This window comes from Heteronotia binoei, chromosome 15 (assembly GCF_032191835.1).
Source record: "Heteronotia binoei isolate CCM8104 ecotype False Entrance Well chromosome 15, APGP_CSIRO_Hbin_v1, whole genome shotgun sequence".
Taxonomy (NCBI): Eukaryota; Metazoa; Chordata; class Lepidosauria; order Squamata; family Gekkonidae; genus Heteronotia; species Heteronotia binoei.
The window spans coordinates 57,814,130-57,827,529 of NC_083237.1; the positions used below are offsets into that span (position 1 = coordinate 57,814,130).

General features: G+C 48.8%; 1 protein-coding gene across 1 annotated transcript in view; it reads right to left on the reverse strand.

Moving 5' to 3' along the window:
- Positions 1-13,400, reverse strand: part of RAPGEFL1 (Rap guanine nucleotide exchange factor like 1) — a 131,261-nt gene that overhangs the window by 73,506 nt on the left and 44,355 nt on the right. Inside the window, exon 2 of the mRNA XM_060256189.1 lies at positions 751-829. Coding sequence (XP_060112172.1) covers positions 751-829 — 79 coding nt within the window. The remainder of the gene's footprint in view (positions 1-750; positions 830-13,400) is intronic.

Genomic DNA, 13,400 nt, shown 5'->3' on the forward strand with positions numbered 1-13,400 from the left:
AGACCCAGGGCTTTTTTTTTGTAGCAGGAACTCCTTTGCATATTAGGCCACACACCCCTGATGTAGTTAATCCTCCGAGAGCTTACAGGGCTCTTAGGACAGGGCCTACTGTAAACTCCAGGAGGATTGACTACAGCAGAGGGTGTGGGCTAATATGCAAAGGAGTGCCTGCTACAAAAAAAAGAAAACCCTGTGTAAACAGGATAAATTATTATGAAAAGAGTAGATTGGATTAGAAATGGCCTAGATTCGTAGGGCTGTAAGGGGCCAGAAAGAAACTAAAATTTGCAAAGTAAAATTAGTCCTGTATCAGCCAGAACGATGACAATACCAGTTTTCGATATCATTGCTCAATTGGGATAATTTATTCAGTTTCTTCTCGCCCTAGGGAAGGGCAAGGAGCTAAGCAGAGTGACGAAACCATTCCGGTTGGAGCCCCTTTCTGGCTTTCCAGATGTCACCAAGCGTCGCTCACCTCATTTTCACATCCCCCTTCACAGCCCTCTTGCTTTAAAGAGAAGAATGGAAGCGGAGAGATTCTCCAGATATTAAATTCGCTCTCCATTCCGCTCTGGCATCAGACCAGCTGTGGAACCACAGGATCCAGAGAGCTCAGTGCCACAAGAGCGTGAACACGTTGGAGGGCCAGAGCTTCCCCTACAATTAGATGCGGCAGAATGACAGGCTGCCTCCCATCCCCAATTCCACCATTCTAAAGGCGGCTTTTCAAACCCCACATGGAAAGGATATTGCTGATGTAGTTGGTGCAGGAACTGCTCAGTGGGCAGGAACAGCGAGTGGGTGAGGACGATGTCATCTAGAAGCAGGTCTAAGAGAAGAAAAGAAGGGAGAGAGAGAATTATCCGGCTGTCTCGCCCTGCACAGCAATAAGGATAAGGAACTAGCGACTCGCCTTGAGTTCTATCAGGGCCGGCCCGAAGGCGCATGGCACTCTAAGCAGGCCTGCCATGCCCCCGCCGCCCTCTTCCGCAGTGCCACCTCGCAGTGCTGTGCCCCACCACCCACATGGCAAAGTAGGGCAGGGAGGGCACCCAGAAAAGGAGGCAAAGGCGTGGAAGCCAGTCGGAAGGGAGGCAAAGCCAAGCCAGTGGGCCAGCATGCAACCGCTGACTTTGCTCTGCCTCTCTTCTGATTGGAAGGGAGGTGAAGCGAAGCCAGGCAGTCGCTGCACAACCAGGGCATTTGCCTAGGGCACCGGGAGGGAGTGCCCAATTCGAACCCCGCCCCCCCCCCTGCCCAGCACCCTAGGCAAATGCCTGGTGGAGGAGTCACCCCTGAGTTCTATAAAGCAGGAGTCCCCAACCCCTGGATCGTGGACCGGTACCGGTCCATGGCCTGTTACAGTGTAGTAATAATAATAACAAGACAAAGACGATGACACTGGATTTATATCCTGCCCTCCACTCCAAATTTCAGAGCCTCAGAGCAGCTCACAATCTCCTTTACCTTCTTCTCCCACAAAAGGCACTCTGTGAGATGGGTGGGGCTGGAGAGGGCTCTCACAGCAGCTGCCCTTTCAAGGACAACCTCTGCCAGAGCTATGGCTGACCCAAGGCCATTCCAGCAGGTGCAAGTGGAGGAGTGGGGAATCAAACCCGGTTCTCCCAGATAAGAGTCTGCACACTTCACCGCCACACCAAACTAATAGAAATAAAGTGCACTATTGTATCATCTCGAAACCATCGCCCTCCCCCCCCCGCCGCCCCTGGTCCGTGGAAAAATTGTCTTCCACAAAGCCGGTCCCTGGTGCCAAAAAGGTTGGGGACCGCTGCCATAAAGGGCTGGGGCTACACTGCCAAAGACATGAACACTCTCATCGCACACAGCTGAAACCACCCCATCGCAACTAAGTTTTGAAGGCCACCCCCTCCGGCATACTTGCACTGAGGGCAGAAAATGGAAGCGGAGCTGCCAAACTTTGCCTCAAACAAGAAGAAGAAGAAGATATTGGATTTATATCCCGCCCTCCACTCCGAAGAGTCTCAGAGCGGCTCACAATCTCCTTTACCTTCCTCCCCCACAACAGACACCCTGTGAGGTAGATGAAGATATTGGATTTATATCCCGCCCTCCACTCCGAAGAGTCTCAGAGCGGCTCACAATCTCCTTTCCCTTCCTCCCCCACAACAGACACCCTGTGAGGTAGATGAAGATATTGGATTTATATCCCGCCCTCCACTCCGAAGAGTCTCAGAGCGGCTCACAATCTCCTTTCCCTTCCTCCCCCACAACAGACACCCTGTGAGGTGGGTGGGGCTGGAGAGGGCTCTCACAGCAGCTGCCCTTTCAAGGACAACCTCTGCCAGAGCTATGGCTGACCCAAGGCCATGCTAGCAGGTGCAAGTGGAGGAGTGGGGAATCAAACCCGGTTCTCCCAGATAAGAGTCTGCACACTTAACCACTACACCAAACTGGCTCAGTGAAGGACAGTGAAGACCCTCTACCTCAACAGGACAGTGAAGACCCTCTACCTGCCAGACCCATTTCCTCGCACCATCAAAGCCAGGAACCGAACTGAGCCAAGATGCACTGGAACCCAGACTAATTTTCAGCGCTCTGCCCCGCATGTGGAACACGAGGAGGGTAAAAAAAGATGCCAAATGTTTCTGAACAGGCACAGAGATTGCCTTTGCAACCCCAAAGGATCTACCATTGTCAGCAGCAATGTATATCTCAGGAGCCTGGGGGTGCTTTCGGAATACTGGCACAGTGTCCTGGGCGCAACCACAAAACAGCTATCACAGCTTGCCGTCAGTCACAACGAGGGTTATTGGGCTCTAGTGGCAGCTGCCGCCAAAGCGACATTCCAACAAATCTGCACAGCCAGTCGAACCTCCGACAACCAATCAGAAGTCTTGGTGGGCAAAAGCCCTGCCTGCCTCTGTCCACTACTCGTTGGGCACCAGGAAAGGAGGAGGAGGAGGAGTTTGGATTTATACCCCACCCTTCACTACCCAAAAGGAGTATCAGAATCAGGCCTCATTTTGGGCAGGAGCTCACAGGAGTAGAGCTCCAGAACCTCTAAATTTTATTGTGCTCTTTCGTTCGTACCCCCCCCCCCCCGCACAATACAGGCTTCTGGGCTCCATTGTTCAAAGCCCCTGTGAGAATTTTGCCGAAGTCTTAAGATTTGACAAACCTTGTAATTTTTTTTTTTAAAAAAATGGGAACATAATCAAAACATATCAAGCAGACAGATGGAAATCATCACCATGCCACTGCGACCACATTGGAGAAAGTAATTTAAAAAGGTCCGAGCAGCCTGCAGCTGGTGCCAAGGCAAGAGGTGGTGAGGCACAAAGGGAAGCTCCTTCCCGCTGCCGCTTTGCCTCTTCCCTGGTGTTAAGTGCCCAGACTCTCATCAGGGAGAACCGGGTTTGAGTCCCTACTCCTCCACTTGCAGCTGCTGGAATGGCCTTGGGTCAGCTGTAGCTCTCGCAGAGCTGTCCTTGAAAGGGCAGCTTCTGGGAGAGCTCTCTCAGCCCTACCCATCTCACAGGGTGTCTGTTGTGGGGAGGAAGGTAAAAGAGATTGTGACCGCTCTGAGACCCTGAGATTCAGAGTGAAGGGTGGGATATAAATCCAATATCTTCTCCTCCTCTTTCTTCCAGCCTTGAGTGGTGAGGTGAGGGCAACTGGCAGCCGGTAGGGGCAGCTGCGTGGCACAGTACAGCAGCAGGTGCACTCGGGAGCACCAACTGGAGCCTGCCGTCGCCACACTCAGGGGGCAGCTTGCCTGGGGTGGCAGCCCACACCAGCACCCTAGTGCTGGCACTGTTTCCTAAGATCCCCAGGCTCTGTCCTCAAACCTCCAGGAGTTTCCCAACCTGGTGGCTGGGGGATGGGCCTGGCAACTCTATGCCAAGACCAAAGAGCCGATCCTGTCACTGTGGCAGCCATCTTAACGTTGGCCCTGCCCCTGAGGCTGCCGTATTGAGACTGGCCCCTTTCTCAAAAATCCAAAGTTGCCCACAGGCTCAACGGAAGTTAGGGATCAGCTCAGAAGTTATGAAAAGCGTGACACCAGAAAATCTAGAACCAACGTTCCCCCAGTACACTCTTAGACTGATGACAACCGCAGTGATAGCAGATGGTACAGCCTGCAGTACTGTCTTTTGTGCTGCTGTGAGAGCTGTTGTGCAAGAGGAAGCAACACAGCCATCTCGAGAATCAGTCTGGGGACTCTTGAGCACAAGCAGATTACACACCCACACACACCATGTAACAAAACCCAAAGCACCTGAGTCTGATTTGCATCCAAGAAGTAGGGTTGCCAAATATAATTCAAGAAATATCTGGGGACTTTGGGGGTGGAGCCAGGAGACATTGGGGGTGGAGCCAGGAGCAAGGTTGTGACAAGCATAATTGAATTCCAAAAGGAGTTCTGGCCATCACATTTCAAGGGACCACACACTTTTAAAATGTCTTCCCTCTATTGGAAACAATGGACAGGGGCACCTTCTTTGGGGGCACACAGAATTGGACCCCCTGCTCCAATCCTTTTGAAATTTGGAGGGTATTTCGGGGAGAGGCACTGGATGACATGCTGAAAATTTGGTGCCTCTGCCTCGAAACACAGGCCCCCCAGAGCCCCAGATACCCGCAGATCAATTCTTCATTATACCTAAGGGAATCAGTCTCCATAGGGAATAATGAAGTGCCCAGCAGACATCCCCCCTCCCGGCTTTCTTTTCAGTAAAACAATTTTTATTATTCAGCAACATTAATCAATAATCATCCAAAAATACACATCAAACATACTGCATCACATTTCCCATCTCCCTCCCCCCTTTTTATGACTTCCCCGGTACATTCAACTTAAAATACAAAAAAGAATAAAAGGTAATATTAACCTTTTAAGAACCTTCTAAAAACTTATAACTATAATAAAATACAAAAAAGAACAAAATTGCTTATTAAGATTATTTTCTATCTTAATTAATAGTCTTATAATATTACTATACTTAATTTTTGGTGTTATCTATCTTAATTATTATCTATCAAGCCCAATCCTTACATGCAAAAAACACTGTAAAAAGGGAAAAAAGGACTTATTTCTCTACTTTCGCCATCCCATGCATAATCTTGTAAACCTCTATCATGTCACCCCACAGTTGACATTTCTCAAAGCTAAAGAGCCCCAAGCATTTTAACCTTTCTTCACAGGGAAAGTATTCCATCCATCTCTTTAATCATTCTAGTTGCCCTTTTCTGGACTTTTTCCAATGCTATAATATCCTTTTTGAGGTGTGGTGACCAGAACTGTATGCTGAAACAGAATACCCAATGGCATAGGGGTGTGATCCGGGGGGGAGAGACTTTGCATACTGCAGTCCTGAATTGGGCAACCGCACCTCAAATATCTGTATCCCGAACACAGAACTCCTAGCATGATCTACAGTACATGCGACAGCCCCATAAACAGCATTACGCTGTAGTTAGTCATCTTTCTAAATCTGCATCAGACTTTCCTGAAGTGATACGGATGGATAACCATACATTATGGCTCTCTCTCTGTAGACAAATGCAGAAAAACGTTGCCTCAGAAGCAGGGTTAAATGGATGAGCATAAATTTAAATCTGTTCTTCTTCAGTCACGGTTTCTCATTCTATTCCCTCAGGGAATGCTGTGCATTTTCTATATATATCCCCACACACGTAACACTTCGTCACAACGCCACATCCACCTGGTTCAGCCAAAACATACTAAACTGCCACAGTGAGACAACTATTTTTAAAGGATGAGAAATATGGCCAGGTCCTTCCTTAAAGCTTTTGCCAAGGAGTGAGGAAAGAGGCACTCCACCCAGGAGGCACCCACATGGCAGGCCTCAGACTCTGAGATTTGTGGTTTACAACTCTCCTTTCCAGAAAGGCAGCCCTCTTTTTTTCTTTCTTTTTTTTACCGATCTGTATAATTTAAAAATACATCTTGAAATGCCAAACCCAGAGAACACACTGCCAAAGTGCACATGTACAGACATGAGTTTGTAACATAAAGGACCATACTAAACGTGATGTGAGAGACATGAGAGGAGCGCCTCCTGACAAGTTTGGGTTCCTTTGGTTTTTTTTTGGTTTTGCTTTGTACTTTAAAGGCAGCCACAGAGGAGTTTCCAATTTGGTCAAAACAGTGGGGGGAAAGGAGAAAGGGTGTTTCACCCTCACCTCCTGTGCCATTTTCTTAATTTCACACAAACACGCCCTTTGTGAGGAGAAAAGCATTGACTATGGATGCCAGCCCGGGTGGGGATCCCCTGGAATTGCAGCTCATCTTCAGATTACAGAGATCAGTTCCCCAAGAGAAAATGAATGCTTTGGAGCAGGGCTGTCAAACTCATTTGTTATGAGGGCCAGATCTGACATAAATGAGACCTTGTCGGGCCGGGCCATGTCGGGCTAGGCCATGTTTGTACCTATTTAAGAGGTAGAAGAGACAGAAACTTTACAAAGGACACAGACAAACATAATTAAAGGTTTTTTAAAAAATTTAAAACATTAGCACTTGTTGGTCTTATAGGTGTTTTCTTTGTATTTCTTCCATGGGATCCAGGGAACTGGGCCAAGGAAGCTCTGGTTCTTTCCTTCCTTCCCCAGGGGACCAGGAGGGGGAAGAGCCTCAGCCAATAGAAGGAAGAGAGGCTTGGCTCAGTAGCTCTGCTGTGCGACTGAGAGAGCCTGGCAAAGAAAGCTCTGCCTCCCCCCATTCCTCCCCGCAAGGGAGGAGCTTCAACCAATGGAGAAAATAGAGGCTTTGCTCTGTAGCTCCTCTGCAATTGAGCAACCCTGGCAAAGCAGGCCATGATGCAGAAGGAAGCAAGAGGGAGGGAGAGAGAAGGCAGCAGATGACAGCCAGCTGATTGGGGGGGAGATGATAGGAGCTCTCTGGGGGCCTGATTTGGCCCCCGGGTCACGTATTTTACCCCTGCTTTGGAAGGTAGAATCTGCAGCATCGTACCCCACTGAGGTTCCTATCCTCTCCAGGCTCCAGCCCCAAATCTCCAGGAGTTTTCCAACCTGGATCTGGCAACCCTATTCCCCCATCCCCTACCAGTGGCTGGGGAGGGGGGGGGACCTGGTAACCCTAAAACAGCCCACAGGGAAAGGGTTGTGTGTCCCGCTTCTCCTCTTACTTCCCTTTGGAGGGAGAAATATCAAATGTGCATTAAAATAACAACCGAAACCATGAGGAAACACTCCCTGCAGAGAACACTCCCCATGTCAAATTTGGCCCTAAATCAAACAATTAATGTGTCAGCTACACACACACACGCACACACAATCACAATCCATCTACAAACATTTCATAATATCCCCCCAAGCATCCATTCCCGTTAATATGAAGCCTTTGTACCACTCCCTCAAGTTCACAAAATCAAAGCTCCATTTACGTTTCATACCCCCCACCCTCTTCAGCACCACGCTGGTCTACGAAAGACAGAAATCGTTTGGTTCTTAATTCGAAAGGGAACCTTGCCTATAATCAAGTTATTTCTGTTGTGAGACGCAAGTAATAGGCTTTAACTGCTTCTGCCCTAAAGTGGCTCAGGGGAAAGAGCTGATAATAATTGAACAGGACATTTTATGTTATTTTTTGGTCAGTGTCTCCCCTGAACGCTAGTTATATTAATGTTTTTAACACCAATGTCATACGAATAGGCTAATATAACAGATGGACGTTATCAGAAACAGAATTAATGGTTTGGATCCTGTGGTAAATCTCTGCTGAGGGACAGAAAGGGTTATCATCAATGGATCAGGACTTCTTCCTCCTTCCCACTACAGCCCCTAAATTCCTGCTAAAATGTCACCGGGTGGGATGGGGGTCCCCCAAAACAGCAGGAAGGAGAAATCAGAGACAAATCTCCTTCCACTAGCAGAAATTTCCTACAGGATCCAACCCTATGCATAAGAAAAGCCTCAATCTTGGTATTTTCTTCACTCTTTCACAAGCATTCTTTTCTGTCTTTTTGAGGGGAGATGATCACATACACAGTCTGAAGCTGAGCCCTTGATATTTCCAAGCTAACATGCTGTAGATATCAAGAGTATCAAACAAGGCTTTAGGAGAAGTGAATTTGAATTCTTCTATTCTGCCATGGAGGCCTGCTGGGATGACTTTGGACCAGTCACATGCTCACATACTAATCCACTTCATAAGATTCTTGTGAGGCAAGTTTGCCAGGTCCTCTCTGGCCACCAGCAGGGGAAGTAGGGTTGCCAGATCCAAGCTGAGAAACTCCTGGAGATTTGGGGATGGAGTCTGGGGAGGACGGGGACCTCAGTGGGGCACAATGCCACAGAGCCTACCCTCCAAAGCAGCCATTTTTTCCAGGGGAACTGACCTCTGCAGTCTGGAGGAAGGCCGGCATCCCTACTGTGAAGGCAAAGAAGAATCATATTAAACTGATTTGGGTCTTCACTGGGGAAAAAGGCAGTGTATTGATGAAGTAAATAAGTAAATAAATAAAAATACTTCTGACTACCTGTGATGTGAGCCACTTCGGGGTCTCCCTATTTCTGCCAGGGGAGCAAAAGGGACTTCTAAGGAAACATCACCTCTTTTGTCCCTGTGACTCCAAGTCTAAATCTAAAAACAAGGGATAGGAGCCTTCTTAGAGCATGCCTTAAACTGGATTAACGTATCTTTACTTCTGCAACTGTAACGGAAAGTCTAAAACAGGGGTGTCGAACTCATTTGTTATGAAGAAGAAGAAGATGAAGACGATATTGGATTTATATCCCGCCCTCCACTCTGAAGAGTCTCAGAGCTGCTCACAATCTCCTTTACCTTCCTCCCCCACAACAGACACCCTGTGAGGCAGATGAAGATACTGGATTTATATCCCGCCCTCCACTCCGAAGAGTCTCAGAGCGGCTCACAATCTCCTTTCCCTTCCTCCCCCACAATTGACACCCTGTGAGGTAGATGAAGATATTGGATTTCTATCCCGCCCTCCACTCCAAAGAGTCTCAGAGGGGTTCACAATCTCCTTTCCCTTCCTCCCCCACAACAGACACCCTGTGAGGTGGGTGGGGCTGGAGAGGGCTCTCACAGCAGCTGCTCTTTCAAGGACAACCTCTGCCAGAGCTATGGCTGACCCAAGGCCATTCCAGCAGGTGCAAGTGGAGGAGTGGGGAATCAAGCCCGGTTCTCCCAGATAAGAGTCTGCACACTTAACCACTACACCAAACTGGATCTCCTGAGGGCTGGATCTGACATAAATGAGATCTTGTTGGGCCGGGCCATGTTGGGTTGGGCCATGTGTGTACCTAAAGATTAGGTAGCAGAGATATAAATTTTATAAAGAACACAGACAAACACAAATATATATATTTAAAAACTTAAAACATGCTTAAAACGTTATCACTCATTGGTTTTACATATGCTCTTTTTGTATTTCTCCCAGGAAACTGGGCAAAGGAAGCTCTGGCTCTTTCCTTCCTTCCCCAGGCAATAGAAGGAAGAGAGGATTGGCTCAGTAGCCCTTCTGTGCAATTTAGAGAGCCTGGAAAAGAAAGCTATTCCTTCCTCCCCAAGGGAGAAGCCTCAGCCAATGGAGAAAATTGAGGTTTCGCTCTGTAGCTCCTGTGCAATTGAGCAAGCCTTGCAAAGCAAGCTGTTATGCAAAATGAAGCAAGATACAGAGAAAAGGAAGTAGTTGACAGCCAGTTGCTTGGGGGCCTGATTGGAGCCCTCTGGGGGCCTAATTTGGCCCCCAAACTGCATGTTTGACACCGCTGGTCTAAAGAGTTCTTCAAAAAATTCCAGGGCTTTTTTGTAACAGGAACTCCTTTGCATAACAGGCCACACCCCCAGATGTAGCCAATCCTCCTGGAGCTTCCAGTAGGCCCTGCACTAAGAGCCCTGTAAGCTCTTGGAGGATTGGCTACATCGGGGTGTTTGGCCTAATATGCAAATGAATTCCTGCTATCAAAAAAGCCCTGAAAAATTCTAATATCTTCCTTATATTAAGAATGGTTCCAGATGGGGTGTAAGGGCTGTTTGCCGCTGAGGGTCTGCAACCACCTGGAGAACAGGCATCTGGGTACCTGGCAGCTAAGGTGAGAATAACCAGGCTCTCAGGGGCCCACATTTTTGTGTAAGTGAGAGCTTGCTCATTTCAGTGAGCAAAACTAGGAAATGTAGGACTAGAGCCAGCAATATGAAAATGGACACGTAGACACATTTAGCCGCTATCTGTTTGCCAAAGCAATAGCAGGTACTCAATAATTATTTGCACAATATCTCCCACAAGTGGAAATGCAAGTTGGGAAACAAGAAATTTCATGTAGCACAAGCTGCCATAGGGATACACTTCTACTTGTGCGAGCTCTGTAGCACGCAGGATCCAACCCGAAGAGCAGAAGTGAGGGAAAGCTGGGATACAGAGATAAAAAGCTGTGAGCTCAGCTCACATATTCACCAGTAAGTAATGACAGGTCAGGAATTTTAAATACTTCCACATTAGATCAGGAGTTGAAATCTGGTACAAAGCCTGAAAAATCTGGTTTCTTTTTATCATGCAAAATTTGCAGCAAAAAATCTACTTCATAACCAGCCTTCAAGGCCAGGTATATATGTGGCAAAATGAAGTGCAGTTTTATTCCCCCTGTATTTACTGTTCCACTCATGCCATTGAAGTTTGCTGGGGGACTTTGGGACAGTCAGGCTCTCTGAGCCTAACCTACCTGACAAGGATGTTAAGAACATAAGAGAAGCCCTGTTGGATCAGGCCAGTGGCCCATCCAGTCCAACACTCTGTGTCACATAAGAACATAAGAGAAGCCCTGTTGGATCAGGCCAGTGGCCCATCCAGTCCAACACTCTGTGTCACATAAGAACATAAGAGAAGTCATGTTGGATCAGGCCAATGGCCCCTCCAGTCCAACACTCTGTGTCACATAAGAACATAAGAGAAGCCCTGTTGGATCAGGCCAGTGGCCCATCCAGTCCAACACTCTGTGTCACAGAAGAACAGAAGAGAAGCCCTGTTGGATCAGGCCAATGGCCCATCCAGTCCAACACTCTGTGTCACATAAGAACATAAGAGAAGCCCTGTTGGATCAAGCCAATGGCCCATCCAGTCCAACACTCTGTGTCACATAAGAACATAAGAGAAGCCATGTTGGATCAGGCCAGTGGCCCCTCCAGTCCAACACTCTGTGTCACATAAGAACATAAGGGAAGTCATGTTGGATCAGGCCAACGGCTCATCCAGTCCAACACTCTGTGTCACAGTGGCCCCCCAAAAAAGAAGGTGCCATCAGGTGGTCCATCAGTGGGGCCAGGACACTAGAAGCCCTCCCACTGTCCCCCCCCCCCCAAGCACAAGAATACAGAGCATCACTGCCCCAGACGGAGAGCTCCCCAGATGGTGGACCTCTGCTCCACATGTTTATCCAACATATATATGTTGAGAAGATAAAATGGAGGATAAGCAAGCCTCAGATTCAGCAGAAGCTCACAGGAGCACAGCTCCTGAGCCTTTCTGACGCCCCCCCTCCTCTTCCCCACCTACCTTGTCTATTGAATAGTAGGTGCAACTGCATAACAATCCCTGGATTAGGAGAGCCGGCAGCCAGCCAGCTAGCCACTAGGGGCTCTGCCATGCCCCCAGCAGCCCTCATTAAACCCTGGAGAAGCCCCCACGCCACCCTTTCTCCACTTCTTATGGGATTTGGGGCGGTGAGTGGCTTGCTGGCCTTTTGACTTTGTGGGGGGGGGCAGGAGAGTCCCTGGCAAGCAAGGCCTGCTTGGGCTGGCTGCATCTCTAGCCAGCCCAAGCAGGCCTCGCTTGCCCAGGGCTCTCCTTTCTTGCATCGGGTTGCTTTTGGCTGGGCAGGGGCAGCATATGCTAATGAACTCCGCCACCTATTTTTCTACAGAATGACCCCTGAGGAGACGGGAAGGGTGTAAGCCACTTTGGGTCCCCAATAAATAAATAAGCATGGGACGGTTCGGTTGGGATTTCCAGTAGACGACAGAAGCAGATTTGAAGCTTCCAGAATGCTAGTCACGTGTATTGCTAAGGAACTGCCTTGCGCTGAAGTCTGTCTATTGATACAATCCGCTCCGACAGGGAGCAGTTCTCTTGCCTGCCGAAACAAAGCACGTGTGACTGGAATCAATGCCTATTCTTCTCTTGTTTACCCTTGCCTCCCTCTCCTCCTTCTGTGATCTTCCATTGGTCAAATTTCATACTGTAAGCTTCTGGGGGCAGGGATCTTTAATATTGCTCAGCAAAGGACCACTCACATGAATGGTGATACACAAATCAAGGTGGAATGCTGAGGATACAGACATGTTCTGGGTCGAACCATTATTAATATTTATGTCCGGCTTTTTTTTTAGACAATTGTCTCCCAGCAGGGTCAGTCTGAATTATTTTGTTGCCCCAAGAAGAAGAAGAAGACTGCAGATTTATACCCCACCCTTCTCTCTGAATCAGAGACTCAGAGCGGCTTACAATCGCCTATATCTTCTCCCTCCACAACAGACACCCTGTGAGGTGGGTGGGGCTGATAGAGCTCTCACAGCAGCTGCCCTTTCAAGGAAAACTCTGACACATCTATGGCTGACCCAAGGCCATTCCAGCAGCTGCAAGTGGAGGAGTGGGGAATCAAACCTGGTTCTCCCAGACAAGAGAGCCATGGCTGACCCAAGGCCATTCCAGCAGCTGCAAGTGGAGGAGTGGGGGATCAAACCCAGTTCTCCCAGATAAGAGAGCTATGGCTGACCCAAGGCCATTCCAGCAGCTGCAAGTGGAGGAACGGGGAATCAAACCCTGTTCTCCCAGATAAGAGAGCTATGGCTGACCCAAGGCCATTCCAGCAGCTGCAAGTGGAGGAGTGGGGAATCAAACCCTGTTCTCCCAGTTAAGAGCGCTATGGCTGACCCAAGGCCACTCCAGCAGCTGCAAGTGGAGGAGGGGGGAATCAAACCCGGTTCTCCCAGATAAGAGAGCTATGGCTGACCCAAGGCCATTCCAGCAGCTGCAAGTGGAGGAGTGGGGAATCAAACCCGGTTCTCCCAGATAAGAGAGCTATGGCTGACCCAAGGCCATTCCAGCAGCTGCAAGTGGAGGAACGGGGAATCAAACCCATTTCTCCCAGATAAGAGTCCGCGCACTTAACCACTACACCAAGCTGGCTTTCGAGGAGATTCAGAGGCGGTTTGCCGTTGCCTGCCTCTGCATCACAGCCCTTCCTTGGAGGTCTGCGTTCCGGGTTCTAGCCAACACCAACCCTGCTTAGCTTTCAAGATCTGATCACAGAACTAGCATGAGTTATCCAGGTCAGGGCAGACTGACACCACTATGTCACACCAGCTCTCATAGCTGTGGCCACAATGGTCAACCTTGGGAACGGAGGGGGCA